This window comes from Alternaria incomplexa (assembly GCF_024043165.1).
Source record: "Alternaria incomplexa strain BMP 0042 chromosome Unknown scaffold_3, whole genome shotgun sequence".
NCBI lineage: Eukaryota > Fungi > Ascomycota > Dothideomycetes > Pleosporales > Pleosporaceae > Alternaria > Alternaria incomplexa.
Genome location: NW_026249852.1, coordinates 657,275 through 673,286, shown reverse-complemented (window position 1 = coordinate 673,286; position 16,012 = coordinate 657,275). Strand labels below are relative to the sequence as shown.

Below are 16,012 nucleotides of genomic sequence, written 5' to 3'. Positions count from 1 at the left end.
CTGCCGTATTCCGAGCCAACGCACCGACGCACGCTGGTCGACCCGCTGCTTCCCTCCCCTGGTGCACTGTCCGCTCCTTCCTCGTCGACGGCGATCCCCCCTTCCCGTTGCAGCCATATCTCCCACGATACCAGATACCACACGGCAAGCGATAACGACGCCTTCACCCTCACCCATCGCTGCCATCTCCCCCATGCTGCGCCTGTCGTGAAGCGAACCCCCGCTGCCCATTGTCGCACCACCGCCCGGCCCGGCCACTGCAGCTGCTGTCGCCCGCCTGCCGCTGAAAGGGTCCTCCTGACGAGCCCACGCTTCACCTCTTAGACATCAAACGCCCCAGCACTGCCAGCGTGAAACCCTCCTTGCCTACGTCACAATGGCAGCAAACGAGAAGCACGAGCCCGTCACCTTCGGCGCCACGGTCCAGCGCTCCCCCAGCCCATTAAGCAGCCTTCCTCCGCCTTCGCAGCCGCTACGCTCGCCGCCCTCGCACGACTCAAATATGTCGTCTGCCACCGCCGACGCTGACCTCGCCAAGAAGGAGTGGGCGGCCGACCCCTCCAACCCCTACTCGGCCTTTTACAAGCACCCGGAGGCCCTCCGCGAGACGCGTCACTCCCTCAACGACACGGCCCTCCAGAGCAAGACACACCTCGGCGTCGCCGTCCACGAACACGACCTCGAGGGCGGCGTGCCCCTCTCCGTCGCCTCCACACAGCAGCCCTCCAAGCACTCGGTCGATGGCCGCGTCAAGGAGTGCACCATGTGGCCCACGAGGCAGGCTGTGCTGGACAAGCGGAAGTCGTACAAGCGCAAGCGCGGCTGTGCCTTCTTCCGGAACATGACCAGCAAACAGAGACTGTGGGCTAAGATCGTCATCGCTCTCCTCGTCGTCGCTGCTGCCGTTGGCCTCGGTGTCGGCATCTCAAGGGCTGTCGGCGGCGGTGTCTGGGCTGGCGACGGCCGCTCCAAGGAGATCCCAAATGGCCACACAACATCTTGAGATGTAGCAGCGCTGCAGAAATGCATCCGTACGTCACTCCTACCAACTCCCATTCCATCCCACATCAATACTAACATCCCATCAGAAGCACACCACGTCTCTTCGACCCATACTCACGACTTCGGCATACTTCGCTTCGAAACATCCTTTCTCGATATCCCTTTTCATCTGTTATATTGTTGTCCCTTTTGTCGGGAATGTGCAAACCACTCTGCCGCCTTTTCTGTGTTGCACGGCATCGAGTCTTTTCTACATCACTCGAGGGGGTGTTTTGGCGTACACATGGGGCTCTCTCCTACTGGGTTGCATTCTCTACATGCATTGGAGCGCCGGAGTACAAATGGGCGTTAGACATGTTAGTGGCGTACACCTGGCTGGGTATGCAATATGAGAAGAGAATCGAGCTAGCCTCTGTTGTGAGGCTACTTTTACACGTTATACCCTTCTCGACCCACGCATCTGTGATTGAGCAATGTTATTGTTGCGACGACATGCTGACATTGCTGAAACTTCCACAAACTCAGGCGGGGTTTGCTCCGGTAGTCACAGGGATGCATGCAAGCATATCCCTTGGTGCTACAAGTCAACGGATCGACCGGGACTTTTGGTCTTACACGCTTCGAAGAACAAACGTTGAAAGACAGTTCAAACCTGGCATCTGTATTGCGAGGCTATTTTAGGGAGCGCAAAGGGTCCCCGGTTCACCAAGATGCAAAACCAGGTCAACGGTTGGCCTCGTACATCACCGTACACTCCTAGTTCCCCTTAAGACGCGTATCACCCGGGGTATTCGGGCAGATTATTCGGATCTAGTCCCGCTATGTTTACCATACACGTGGGAAACGTTTTCATCAGACGTACATGTGTAGTCTGGTGCGCGTTGGCTATGCCGCTTGTCATTTGCTACGAAGAAAGAGACGGCTATTTCAAGTGCTCTATCGGACAAGAGTAGATGGAATCATTTTTTATGACGATGTTCAAAAGAAATTGAGAAGTTGATAATGCAACTGAAGATGACCAGTGATTGATTACATTTATAATGACACCAGACTCGTCTCCGTCATCACATCACTACTTCATCCATCTTTCCCAGCATCTTACATATACTTCGCGCCTCTCCTCCCCAGCCTCCGTCCCTGCAACGCCTTCGCCGCATTATCATTCGGTTGCGCGTCCCCAAATCCACATCCGCCATCTCTTTCCTGCGCCACAACTGGACCGGCACATGTCCCGCTCTTGAACCCACAGCAAGCCGACGCACAATCGGCATCGGATGTGCACGCTCCAGTGATGAATTGCGTGCCTGCTGCTGCCGGGGCTGCAGCTCCAGTGTTACTTTCCGCAGGAGGGGCAGCAGGAGCAGGAGCCGGAGCAGCAGCGTCTGGTTGCGCATCCGCACTGGCATTTCCACCTGCGCCGTTCAGAGCATTGTTGTTTGGCTGTGCGTCGCCGAAGCCGCAGCCTTCACCTCGTTCGTTGGCTACGAAGGGTGCGGCGCATTTCCCAGATGTGAAGCCGCAGCACGCGGAGGCGCACTCGGCGTCTGATGCACATACGCCCGTGATGAATTGGGTGCCTTGGGCTGCTGCGTATAGGGAGACTGTTGGGGAGGTTAGTATGGGAGGAGGTTGATTTGGGGGAATGAACTCACGGTTTAGAAGAGCGAGGAGCTTGAAGATGGGCGCCATGTTGGTTAATATTAATATTGATGTTTTGATAGATGGGGTGTTTTATTAAATTGATGTATTGAATCTTCGCCGGGAAGTATAATTATGTATTGTTTGTAGGATAGGGATGCCAATTGCCTCAGTATCGATGATGATAGTGAGTATCTCGGAGACGCTCCATATATATGTCCACCTCAGCACCGCAAAAGCTGACCCTACCCTTCACACAAGCAAGTACGGGCGCCAACTCGAAACTCACAGATGTCACTGCCGCCTCACCAATGCCCCAACAGGCAATCACGTCCGTATGGCGACGAGGCAGCATAGCATTCCTTCCGCCTCGCGTAAAAGCCATGTTACCAACACGCACGTTTCGCATCTACTTTTAGCCTACAAATGGCGCGGTGCAGACGATCAACACGCACGTAGTTTGGAAACGCAAAACACAGCGAACATTATGCGTTCTCCCGTTCCGTGATACATGTGGAGAAAAGGTGTAAGGAGAAGGAGGAAAGCGTCGTAAGCGAACCTATTAGCGCACTTCAGCCTCACCCCACCCCACTGCTCAGCCACTACGCAATGTTCTTGCCTCGAAATGCCTTAACACATCTCAGGTTTCCGGTCCGTTAGAAGATGGCGGTGTCGGCCAATGGGGTTTCTGTGGCATGCCAAGATGGGTAATGGTTGGCATGAATGCGGCGGAGGGGGATCAGACTGAGCATGTGTCGCATTGTGTGGCCTGGCGCTTGGAATGTCGGGGTTCCGTGGATATCCCTACGCTTAAGGCTCGGGGTGTTGCTGAGCATAGTGTATTTGGCAATGAGATATCTGTCGCCTTTCTGATATCTTGACGGCAATTGGGGCCTTCAAAAGATGTATAAGTCGCGGAATGTGGTGGTTGGACCAGGTTATATTCAAGCTGGTGTTGCGATATGCCAAGGGTTAGGGATTATCCAAGATCTGCTTTCTGTCAGATTCGCGCTTGTCCTATTTGTATTACCTTCTGCTCTTTGGTACCTGTCGCGTGCTTCACGCTACAGCGATAACTACGCAGCGTTGGAGAACCTTCACTATAGCTCTTCGTACTCTCGTACATATGAGCTGTGTCCTCACTGGGCTATTCTCGGACGAGGACTTTGCTATGCGTTAGTAAAGGTGGCGTATACATCATGACGCAGATTGTACCATCCTATGTACATCTAGTGATAACACGACAACGTACTTGACGAAGACATGCGGTAATTTGGTTAAGGAAGAAGCATCAACAGTGTTGACTTACTGTGCAGTAGTTCCTCGAAAGCCAAGTGATAGCTTACACTCGGTACTGACCCACATTTATGTGACTTTCTAATGAGGTAGACATCCTCATATGGCGATGGCTAAAGCTGAAAGAGGCTATACTAGTTGGAACAATTTCCATGGATGTGTAGTATTTAGGGGCTGGGGAGCTGTTAGAACTATTGGCGTGATATGTTTCGGTGCTCATCGCATATTGCCTGTACCGTGCCTACTTCAAGTGTTCGAGCAATATTTAGCTTGGTCGAAGCTGGTGTCATAGCACAGAGATTGCTCTAATATATTGTCCAAGCGGAAGTTCCACAACAGAAAGCAAAGAGCATAACCCATAGCACTATTCGGTCTTTCGAAAGTACATACAAACTGTCTGTATCGCCTCCGAAGTAGGCAGTGAGGGTCCCAATTTGTGTGCCTGAACTTACTCGAGGCACATTCTCCAGTTAGCAACAAGCAGACACGCGTGAGCTCTTTTTGTGATTTAGTGTGGATTTAGTGGAACACGGCTGCTGAATGATAGTGCGTAGTTACATCCGTTCTTCAAAAGGGGGAAAGGAGGCTGTGAGACTGGCAGTTTGGCGGCGATGCTCAACAACCAGATAGCCCAAGCCCCGATTGATCGCTTACTAAAATGACAAAAAACCTCCAACGAAATAAGATACAGTATAAGACCGAACAAGGAACGGGGCGGTCAGGAACCATACCGTACACAGTGTGGTACAATGAAGTACACACCGCGACGGGTTGGTGTTGCTGAAGAAGGGTAGAGACCTAGCGCAAAAGAGAAAAGGGTATAGAACCAGCTATCAGAAGAAGATAGGTCGCAGCAAAAGTCGGTCGAGAGACAATATGTGTGGTAAGCGCATAGTGATAGTGCGTCTGAGCAAAAGAGCCTTCAGGGGGTGGTCTCCTGACGAGTGCGCAGTCCGGAGTGCCCTTTACCCCTGAGTCTTGTTGTTGTTTTATGCGAAAGCGACCGAAGAGTTATCGAGATGTCGTGTAGGCACGGGTGTATTGCGTCTGGACCACGGTGCTCGTAGGAGGAGGAGCGGAGTTGAGTGCTTTCCAAGCGACTTCGGCGGCTTCTTCTCGGGACTGTTCGAGGTAGCGGTAGTCTCGCCAGAGGTGGGCTCGGTATTCGCGACCGTGTACGAAGACACTGCTGGACCAGGCTGTCCGTATACCTGATAGGAGAGTCAGTCAGAGTCGAGAATGGTGGGGCAACATGTAGAGCGGACGGCTGCATACCTCGTGGGTCGCTGTAATCTTGGAACTGAGGTTGGGCGATCTGGTTCGTGGCGCAGTAGTCTGGGAAGTTTAGCTGGGCCCTCACAGGGACAGTGGTCTGCGCACGCTGAAGCTTCTGAACGTAACTCTCTGGTGCCGCCATTGTGCGAGATGGGTTTGGGGGAAAGGATGAAAATGCGATGCTGTCGAGGGATTTGGTGTGGGGTAGTGACTCGTGAGTGGGGATCTGGAGGATCAACTGCGTGTGCGAAGGCTGGAAAGAACACTCGCTCTAGCATATCTCCTCGTCTGTTTATAGTCCGGCATAAACATTAGAGCCTCACTTTCGGTATCCTGTAAGGGCCGGCCAGCGCTTTTGCCACAAGGCCATCTCAAAAAGATTCAGCCTGCAGCCGCCGTACCACATATGTGCTTGGGAACAAAGCATGAAGCTGATACTATGCTGCGTTGGCAGGCCTATTTCCGCCATAATTGGCCGGCAGAAACATCATTCAGCGAGCAACTGCGGGGGTAGCGAGAAGAGAACGCGGCAAGGCAGAAACTCCAACCGCCAGAACCCGGTACAGACACTACGACGGATTGCTGCGTGTTTTCGGCACCACAAGTTTGGGATGTAGAGACCAATGAGCTGGTACGGATAAATTTTGGTGGTGAGTATGTCTACCTTGTTAAGCTTGGTTCAAGCGATGTGCTGGCAGCTGGAGGACGACGAGAGATGCTGCCATGCTAGTTTCTCAAGGCCCCGATGCAATGCCAGATGTGTCTCGCAGATTGGCCCATAGTTCCATCGGCGTTCGGCCCGCTTACGGTTAGATGAATAAAGGGCCGTGCCGATTCCGTACCGTATCTGTAGATGCCATCTCAAAGCGCATCATCTTAGACAGCATGCTCCGCGTGCTGAAGCTGCAAAGGTCGCATACGCAGCAATGCAACGTTAAGCGAAAGAACGTGGGATTAGGGTAGCTCATGGCTCCAACTGGACCCACATGAGTGAGGTGAGGTGGCATATGCGATTGCCTAGAACGGCGTGTCAAGATCAATGAATGTGTTCCTGGCGTGAACCGCTCAGCCCTAGGATCACCAGGTTCGTGCATCGAATGCAGCCCATATCACATCACACTTCTGCAGGCTGTCCGGTTCCTGGATGTTCGTGCTATGGCCATGGGTTTGGTGTACTCGCAAACCCTCCGACACGCTGAACGCTAGCCAACTCTTCAACACGGCACTTGTTCGGTATTCGCTTGTGCGCGCTTGAAGCGGAAGGCGCAGCTGAGTCGATCTACAACACGAGGCTCAAGGCGGGGTTAGCACACCCTCAATCTTCATCTGCTCTGCGCTGGCAGTCGTTGTGTTGTTCATGGAACGCTTCCGAACTGCTGGAAGTGGTGGCTGTTGATGACTGTCAGAGTGACGTGTCGTACAGATTATATTACGCTAGCCCAATCGACGCCACAATGCACGTGCATACAGCAATGCAAACCTTGGAGAATCCTCGGGAGGCCCACAATACGCGCCTTACAAGGATATGCAAGTCGGACATGTAGCTGTCGACTTAGTTCCTCATGCGCGATTCCTGCAAGAGACGTGGGACCGCACGACTTCTCCCGGCTTCTGCGCCGCACCACGCCACGTGTAATACCACAACCGACGTCATCGGCTGCGCATAGACGGACGCTAGACGTTTGGATTTTGAGCTTAATCGCGTCTTCTCCATTCCTGCTTGATCGGTGAAGGCAGGTGTCACGTGCTGCAGCAGATAGGATGGATGAGGCGTCGACGCGGAAAATTTCTGCCAGCGGGACCCTGCCAGAGCGTCTCGACAAGCCAAGGCTGATGTGTTCATGCACCTGCCTGTCTCAGCGGGCAAGATCAAGTGTCGCATTGCCAGGCTCTCTTTGAGGTATGTACCGATACCTGTCATTACATAGCTCGGGGATTTGCTGTCATCTCGTTACAGTGGGCTGCATGCGTGATCGAACAAGCACAGGTCTTAAGGGTACATCAGCCGAACCATACTCACGGCCCCTGGCATCTAGCATCTGACGTGGCTATACGCCTTTGAGGGAGCATCCAGGTGGCATCCAAAGATTTCGCATTCGCTTTGCCAGACAGGGACAGACGAGCATTGCAAGCACACGCATTGATCATGTAAAGAGTACATATGAGGTCTTGAACCATTGAATTGCCAAATTTATGTAAACGAATGACCGGCCTCTCGTAATCCTGCAATGATCTTTATCCAATGTCCTCAGGGGCAGGACTTGAGCAGTCATACCGCCTATGGACGCACGAAGCCTTAGTCCAACTTGGATGCTCAATAACTGACAGAGTACTTACCCAGGCCATTAATCCATCGACGTCTAGCAGGTACACTCGCAGCAGATGGTCATGCCGCACCAGCTGCAAGGGCAACTAACGTCGCATCGAGCCTCCAGATGCGCGCGCTTGACCATATCGATGCTGTGGTCAGCGGGGTACTGGATGAGGTTCGAGACTGGAGCAGGACTGCGGTCGCGAAGCTCACTGGGAGCAGCGCTTCCGAAAGACAGGAGGGCGATGAGGGGGAGACCGAGAGTGGTGAACTGCATGGTGTTGATGTATGTGTTTTGAGGAAAACGATGGGAAGTTGGTAAGTTTGTGAGTGAATCTGCGAGCTTGTTAACGAGCTAGATGCCATCACCTACGGCTTATATAGATGCTGAAGCTCATCAAAATCTACAAGGTCGTCGTACTGAGCGTGCTGCTCTTCCAAAACGGACCGCGATGCCGACGAAGTGTTCATCTGCTGACGCTGCATATAGACTTGTGGTCTTTCTGCATACACACGAAGAGGTTTCGGGTTGTCGGTGAGTCGATCTCAGACTGGAGTAGAGTAGCATTTCCCGAATAGAGGCAGAGTTGCACACACACTGCTAGTAGATTCCACTGCCTACCCACCATCTCCATGCAACGCGTCAACCCCCTCTCTTTAGCTTGCTTGCCTTTACGAGAAGCTCATCGCAGTAGAGCTTGCAGAAAGAGCACTCAGCCTTTCGCTCGTCGACACGGATCGTCGAATGAAGTTGTAGTCTCTGCCGTAAGCCAACACCGGATGTACGCAGCTAACAGTATGGACATGCAAGTGAGCGTTAGACTTGAATCAACCAAGCTTTCCAAGCTTAGCTTATACGCAATTGCCTTCTCACAATGACCACTTGGACGCGTTGGATCTTAGTAGCGAAATGTGACACTGACTAGTGCTGGATATTCTTCTCCGCAGGACCACCACACTAGGACCTATATTAGTGTCCAACTAGCATTCATCTTATCGCCACTACTTTCCAGTCTTTCCTCTCTTCGTAACTCAGTAGGTAAGTTATGTACTGAGAAATTTGCCCACGTATCCAGGTACAAGCCACGACCATACACAACAAAGCCCAGCAGATGTCTAGCATCTACAAGGAAATACAATTCTTGAAGCAAAAGATGTCAACGACTAAAAGCGGCGCCTGCACCCATCATTGACTATCACCACCTCGATTGAACCTAGCCAACGCCACGAGCAAAAGTTGATAATTGACACCCTCCCCCACCATCTCAACTTTACTGTTTCAAGCAGTAGTACGACGCTTCACACCCGTAGTCAGCATCGATATAGCCTAAACTGCGTGCAAAGCAGAAGGTACGGGCCGCTCGCAGGCTGGGGTTGGCGGGTACAACCGCTCGTGACCATTGCTGATGGCATTTTACTGCACGTCTACCGTATCCCAGGAAGAAGGTTATGCTGATTAGGAAGGTTGCCGTACATAGGTGCGATAGCTTATGGCGGGTTGCGGAGGAAGAAGCCGTCAGGTGTGTGTCAGCTTACACCCGACCACCACTAGTATACGTGCGCAGTAGGCACTTTGACATGATCAGAGTCATGATGTATTGCTGAACCGCTGGAGCCAAAAAGCTGAAGAGGGGTCTAGTTGCGAGATTGTGGTAGCGAAAAGGCGCACAGCGCATCAGAACAACTGGATTAACACTCTGAACTTTGTGAGACTGGATAACTGAGATTGGAGTTGGGAAGTTAACAGGAAAGACAGTGATGGCTTACGCTCGTCTGTCGGACGATGTTTCCCTTGAGAGTCCAAACGATAAGACAGAGTTGTCTTGTTTGCCGCCGCGCACTCTCGCTCAGTCCTTCTCGTACAGGAACCTCTTCTGTGCTTCCCTCGTTCTCTGGATGGCGACTTTCGGTAGCCTGGCTTGGTTTCTGGGGCAGAGGCACTCGAATTACGGTAACCATGTGGTGAGCTTGTTGCCATTCCCGCCAGGTATGTGTCGCAGCAAACAGAGGTTTGATGAAAAGCTATTCTGACAAAGTTCTCCAGTGCCATCCCGCATCGTTACTTTTGATGTGGATCCAAAGTTCCACTATACCGCCAAAGATGCGGGAGAGCCCGCATGGGCGGCTCTCATGCCCAGTATTATCACCCCGGTGTGAGATCCGACAGCAAGGACTGACTGGTATCTCACAGTTGACGATGGCATCATCTCTGTAGCCGATCCGTCGAGCTACCAGCTACCGTCGAGCTACAAGAATCGAAACGTCTCTGGCTCGGAAGTCTATTCTATGTCGATGTTCCATCAGCTACATTGCCTGGTCAGTCTTGCGCAGCTACTACCACGACTGTTAGCTGACGATCGTAGGACTCCGTTCGAGTGCGACTCGGTATACTAGAAGGTTTCATGAATGAAGCTGCTACTGGAATACGTAAGAGGGCGACCTTCTCGCCAGAGTCGCATGTAAACCATTGCTTCGACTATCTTCGTCAGGTGAGACTATCCGCATCGTCATGTTCCAGGGAGAGATGCGATTGCTAACACTGCTACTCAAGGCTATCATGTGCGCAGGAGATTTGTCTTTGGAGCATTCTGTTGTTCCCGACGAATTTGGATTCAACGGCTGGGGTACATCTCATCAGTGTGCGGATTGGGATACTATATGGGATATTGCGGTGCAACACCGGTACGATCAGAGCATCGAGGAGCTGGCCGTATTGAGGTAAACGAACCGGATGCATGCTTCAACGTAGAGTTAAAACAGTAAACAAGATATTGCCAGTCTGCGTCATCTCCGGTAGACTGGGGCGGAAAGAGTGGTTTGAAATTGCCTCAATCTGCACCTTCTCCTTTCCATGTGGGGCCCAATTTACCTTTGCGTACGCAATGTAAACCAGCGCGAGGCTCATATTTGCCATTGATATAGCTCTTCGGAAGTATTTTGAACATTCAAGGATTCTCGACCGTTAGGTCCAGCCGGCCGGCGTGCAGGGAGCGGACATGAGCAGTGGACGCGGCCCAGGTGGTGCACGTAGGTAATCCAATGAAGTAGAACCAACAGTTTGCGCAATCGTGCTTAGCAAACTCTCTTGCGAAACGTACCGGCGTTGGCACCTCGATGGAGATCTTGGTGAAGTGGTCCCAGAGTTCCCGTTGCGTTCGGCACGGGGCGGCTACCTGGGTGCTACGCAACGGCGGCGCCGCAACCTCGCAACTCGACGCACTTTCAATTGCTGCCTAGGTAGTAATGACGCCAACAGACTTGCCCACGAAGGAGAGAATTTTTACCGACACATTGTCGGCCAGTGTCAAACGGCGACGAATGAGAAGAGTGAGAAGGGATGAGGCGAAACCCGCAGAGCCGCGATCTGAGATGGGTGTGGCTGGGGCGCAGCCAAAAATAGCGCTCCAGCCTGCTTTCATGCCACGCGGACCCGCCGAATTGCGCAACACCCAGCCTTTTGACAGCTAACGCCCTCTCAGTCGGCTGGGTGACCCTGCGTCCAGGCTCGTGCTACTGGCTCATCGCCCGTTACGATGGATCCAAGGGGCTTTGTAAGGCTGGGTGACGGAGGGCTGGGATGTGGATTTGTTTGCGGCCGGTGTACGTAGGCTTGTGGAGATGGCTAGAAGGCGCTGGCAGCTGGTGTAATTGTGGACGGAGGCTTGGATGATATAAACACGGCTGTGGTACGCTCTACCAAACTGTCATCCAACAAACATCTCATCCAGTCTACTATCAAAGTCCATCGTCGCTCTCCAGACTTTCAATCTATACCCAGTTCAACAGCAACCCTTCACACAATTAGATCAAGATGCAGTTCTCCATCATCTCCATCGTTGCTGCGCTCGCCGCCACCACAACTGCCACCTACGTTCCCATGAACGGCACTGCCACATCTTCCGCTTACTACCCTACGGGCACTGGTGCTGCTCAACCTACTGGAGCCAGCCCAACCTCAACTCTCCCCTTCACTGGTGGAGCCTCAAACCTCGGCGGCTCAGCCCTTGGACTTATCGTCGCTGGCGGTGTTGCTCTCGTAAGTCTCATACACCTTTAAACCTATGCTAGAACAACATGCTAACGATATCCCAGATGCTATAGATGTTGACAGCACGCTTGCTCGACTTTACTCCTTCTTTCAACCACCCTTAATCGATTCGGGTTCAACATTGGCGCATATGGGAACGGCGTTACTACGGCACCAAGGGTCTCGGGACGAGATCGTTAGCATTTTCGGCGCAACATACAATCGGCATAGACGGATGCGGTCAGATGTATAGACTAGACTCGTGTATAGCAATGGTCGAGGCCTGGAAATGGTCGACGGCTAACAGTCTACGAAGAGACGAGGCAGATACACTGATAGGATAGCCATCTGCACTACCTATAGATGATAACATAACTAAATAATGAAGAAGTATACATTACCTTCAGATTCTATGGAGGACAGTATTTTTCTAGTGTGAACTGCAGCGCAATTGTTCAATTGTTCCTTGTGCGAGGTCAAAGACTTCCACAAGATGTTGCGCGGTGCAAGGTGTAAGTAGAGTGGGGCTCTTAAACTTCCCCTTCCGGATGGCGTGAATGACGCGCGACGCGACTTCCGCGATCTGCAACTTTGGAACTTTACAAGCGCACCCACGTCTCCAACACAGTTACTTCACCACTACAATGACCGAATCAAATGATGTGCTGCTCAATGGCGAGCCTTTGTACGTGGCCTGTATTCACCTTGAAGCCCAATACTGACCGCAACAGTGAGGATGCGCCGCCCGCACCGTCTCGAAACCATTCGGCGTACAACCCACTACACGACTTCGTACTACCACCGGGCACCGAGCGCCACTATTCGCAACAATTCGCCGATATGTACTTTTTGCGGTTAATGCAATTGAAGAAGACGGTCAAACAGAGAGCTGAGGATGCATGGAACGACTTCGAGGTATGCAATAACAAGCTGTGGGAGTGGGGATACACACTTCACGGGATAAAGGAATTCTAACATCATAAAAGCTAGGCGGGCAAAAAGCAACCTTCGTTGAACGAGTGCTGGATGTAAGGCAAGGTGAGCTTTGTTGGGTGGTAGGGACAGTATACATGGAGATGGCCGAGAAGCCCAACGTGTTGAACGACATTGAGAAAGATGTACGGTCCCCTTCGCGAACGCACAAAAGATCATTTCTGATAATCGACAGCATTGGATAGCGGACCCCCCTCATCGCGAAACCTACGTATCCTCCTCCGGCGCCGACGAGATGATGCTGGAAGACGAGTCCGGTCGTCTCAGAGTTACAGGCGAGCCTCTTCACCAACATTTTGTAACGGGATGCATATTAGCGGCACTGGGTACGGAGGAAGCAGACGGCACATTCATGGTCATTGCAACCCAATGCGCAGATCTACCGAGACAACCACCGCGGTGGGAGCGTGACGACGTTGCGCTGTCAAAGCAGAAGCAGAAGGCGCCAAAACGGGAAAGGGCTGGAAAGATAGCCCTAGTCTCAGGTCTGGAATTGACTGGCGCAGACGACGATGAGGTCTCCCTGGATCTACTGGTGGAATACCTGACTGGCGAAGCTGCAGATCCAGCTACACAGGCCGAGGCCTCGAAAATAACACGACTCGTGATAGCGGGTGGCTCACTCGCAAAGGGTTCTCCAATCCTCTCAAGAGAAGACTTTGCCGCGAAGAAGAGCGCTGCAAGACACTACGGATACGATGCCTCATCCTACAACGCAGCACCTACCACGCGCCTCGATGAGTTCCTCTGCGAAATCCTTCCCTCGCTCCCCATCACCATGCTCCCAGGAGCCTCGGATCCTTCCAACGTCGCCCTACCGCAACAACCTCTACACCCCGCACTCTTTCCCAAGACACGCCTCTACGCCGAACCCCCAATAGAGACGAACACAACCCTCAACGGCTTCGACGCAGTCACAAACCCTTGGTTAGGCGACATCGACGGATACCGCGTATTAGGCACCGGAGGCCAAACAGTCCTAGACCTGCTCAAATACGTTAAGCGCGTAAAACCGACAGAGGCTATGGAGATGATGCTGCGGTGGCGCTGCGTAGCCCCTACCGCCCCGGATACGCTATGGTGCTACCCGTTCCAAGACGAGGATCCTTTGATGCTGAAAGAGTGCCCGCACATGTACTTTGCCGGCTGCCAGAAGAAGTTTGAGAAGAGAGTCATTGAAGGTCCTGCTGGAGAAAAGGTATTGCTTGTTAGCGTACCCAAGTTCAGGACCTCAGGCAAGATTGTGCTGGTCGATATGGAGAGCTGGGATGTGGAAGTCGTTAGACTGGGCGTCAAGGGGGATAAGAGTACGAAGCAAGAGATCAAGACAAATGGAGAGGACGCGATGGAAGAGTAGATGGAGGACAGCTGTACAATTGATACCCGATTTGCTGGAGACCATCGTTGAAGATAGTGACGCGACGCGACATTTCGTATACAACGACGATTAACCATCGCGATGACAGGTATCTACACAACATCGTGCACCCGACGTAAACCTAAGAAACCCATCATGTCCAATACCATGTCCGTCACATACCGGAAATAACTGCCACGTCCAACTACCAAGCACCCTAACCCGCATCAAGAAAGACGCGGGAAGTGGATCCATGCATCATAAAACCTTGGACGATGTCATCAACCAAAAGCTTAGCTCATGTTATCAGCCGAATTGTACGAGTTATCTCACCCAAAACGCACTACTCGTACGATTGATCAACCACATTCGAAACAGGGGCTGATTCCATTGATCGAATGTCGTGATGTCAACGGTTTGCATAGGCTTTGTCGATGTAACGTGTACGCACGCTGCGGCTGTGGGTTGGATAGTTGGAAGTGTGTGAGTGGAGTAGAGTGGGTAAGTGGATGCGATGAGGTATGTTGTACATACCACATACGCGAAGATACACAAGATGAATGAAAATTACGACGTGGAAAATGCGATACTGGTATTTTGCGCGAAAAAAGGTGGTATCTAATGTATCAACACGGCCCAATTCCAATGTGAACCCGCGAACGCCATCGCCAATGTAGCAGAACTCCTGTCTCGGTTTGCATCCTAGTGATATATGTGTATTGTACATGATAAGAAAAAGGGAATCTAAGCCGTCTAGGCCTTGAAGTTGGCCGTGGTCCACTCTTCGTACTCTTTCTTGAGTTCACGTTGGACCCAGGGGATGGTGATGGCGGTCCAGATACCGGCCCAGAGGAAGGGGAGAACCCAGCCAACCTGAACGGTGTTAGTAATGAAGAGGCCATGCGGAGAAGGGAATTACGTACAACGTAAGCAGCGTCTCGCTGGATAGTGAAGATGATAGCTGTGCAAACCACGGCTGTGACGATGGCGCCAATGGCCCAGAACAATGTCAAGCGGTGAAGCATTGTGCGGAAGCCCTTGCTGGCCTGGTAACGGAGGTTCAATCGCTGGCGGAACTCGGTACCACCGGATCCGTCGACAGCGCAAATGTCTTCAATGTACGCGTAGATACCCGGACGGAGAGGCGCGCCCTGGGGTAGCGAGGAGATACGGCACGGTGCGGGTACTTTCATGATGCGCAGAATGTCCACGAGGAGGAGTTCGCAACCGATGGCAAACATCATGGTCGGGGCTGGCATGGCGAGGACACGGATGGGCGGGTCATGAGGACATGTGCCACTGCGGGCTGTTAGCTGGGCACACTCGAGATGGAAAGAGGACCTACGCAATAAGTTCAATCATAACAAAGAACCAACCAACCGACAAGTTCCAGTGGAACCAGTCGAGGTACCATCTCTGCGCACCAATGACCCTACAACTGGAGCCCTTCTTCCATAGCCTGTGGAAGCGGATGAAGTACTCGACAATCGACACGGTTCCGAGCAAGGCGGTGCTGATACTGAAGACGGCGTTGGCGGACAATTGGTCGCGCGTCAGGCCATACCACATGCCAAAGTAGAGGCCGATGGGCATGAAGACGCAGTCGAGGATGATGAGGGTCCAGAACCAGAAGATGGACTTCTTGCGCGTGCGCAGCGTGTAGTTGAGCGGCGGCGGGCGGGTGAAGTCCGGGTCTTCGTACGTGACCTGCGTGTGGGGAAACTGGGCGTGGGGATTGGGCGACGGGGCGCGGCTTGGTTGTGCGCTTGGGGTGAGGTTGGCGTCGTTGCTGGCGGCCGTCGTGCTGCGCGGCTCTCGTTCATCGTCGCTCACGCCGTCGACCTGTACGCCGGGGACGGGCAGCGTGTCGGCCTGGCCGGCCGTCGTCGGTCGTGATGCATCGGCGGCAGGCGTCACGGGCCTCAAGGGCTCTGTTGATGATTGCTCGGTGGCCATTGTGTGGCAGCGGTGGCACGATGGAGTGCCCAGGAGAAAAGTGCGGATGCGGCGGAGACAAGAGAAGTCGGTCGCGTCTTGTCCGGATGCCAACGGGTGAGCGTGTGTCTTGTACGCGTCGGCGTATCTTGGGGGGAGGGAAAGGGTGGTATTGTGT

At 52.8% G+C, this 16,012-nt stretch overlaps 6 protein-coding genes across 6 annotated transcripts; 3 read left to right on the top strand and 3 right to left on the bottom strand.

Annotated features, from left to right (window-relative positions):
- Positions 1-376: 376 nt before the first annotated feature.
- On the top strand, positions 377-1,003 carry J4E90_002599 (uncharacterized protein; the record flags this gene model as incomplete). The annotated part of the gene is made up of 1 exon (XM_051432178.1): positions 377-1,003. The coding sequence occupies one exon, from the start codon at positions 377-379 to the stop codon at positions 1,001-1,003; it is 627 nt and encodes a 208-aa protein (XP_051293600.1).
- A 1,097-nt stretch (positions 1,004-2,100) lies between these two features.
- J4E90_002598 (uncharacterized protein) lies at positions 2,101-2,691 on the bottom strand (the record flags this gene model as incomplete). Its single annotated transcript, XM_051432177.1, has 2 exons — positions 2,101-2,603; positions 2,655-2,691. The coding sequence occupies 2 exons, from the start codon at positions 2,689-2,691 to the stop codon at positions 2,101-2,103; spliced, it is 540 nt and encodes a 179-aa protein (XP_051293599.1).
- A 2,256-nt stretch (positions 2,692-4,947) lies between these two features.
- J4E90_002597 (uncharacterized protein) lies at positions 4,948-5,353 on the bottom strand (the record flags this gene model as incomplete). The annotated part of the gene is made up of 3 exons (XM_051432176.1): positions 4,948-5,147; positions 5,212-5,271; positions 5,317-5,353. 3 exons carry the CDS (start codon positions 5,351-5,353, stop codon positions 4,948-4,950), a joined length of 297 nt encoding a protein of 98 aa, XP_051293598.1.
- A 5,980-nt stretch (positions 5,354-11,333) lies between these two features.
- J4E90_002596 (uncharacterized protein) lies at positions 11,334-11,623 on the top strand (the record flags this gene model as incomplete). The annotated part of the gene is made up of 2 exons (XM_051432175.1): positions 11,334-11,558; positions 11,615-11,623. The coding sequence occupies 2 exons, from the start codon at positions 11,334-11,336 to the stop codon at positions 11,621-11,623; spliced, it is 234 nt and encodes a 77-aa protein (XP_051293597.1).
- A 570-nt stretch (positions 11,624-12,193) lies between these two features.
- Positions 12,194-13,899, top strand: J4E90_002595 (uncharacterized protein; the record flags this gene model as incomplete). Its single annotated transcript, XM_051432174.1, has 4 exons — positions 12,194-12,234; positions 12,281-12,464; positions 12,536-12,667; positions 12,718-13,899. 4 exons carry the CDS (start codon positions 12,194-12,196, stop codon positions 13,897-13,899), a joined length of 1,539 nt encoding a protein of 512 aa, XP_051293596.1.
- A 753-nt stretch (positions 13,900-14,652) lies between these two features.
- Positions 14,653-15,855, bottom strand: J4E90_002594 (uncharacterized protein; the record flags this gene model as incomplete). The annotated part of the gene is made up of 3 exons (XM_051432173.1): positions 14,653-14,772; positions 14,823-15,198; positions 15,245-15,855. 3 exons carry the CDS (start codon positions 15,853-15,855, stop codon positions 14,653-14,655), a joined length of 1,107 nt encoding a protein of 368 aa, XP_051293595.1.
- Between the last annotated feature and the right edge of the window lie 157 nt (positions 15,856-16,012).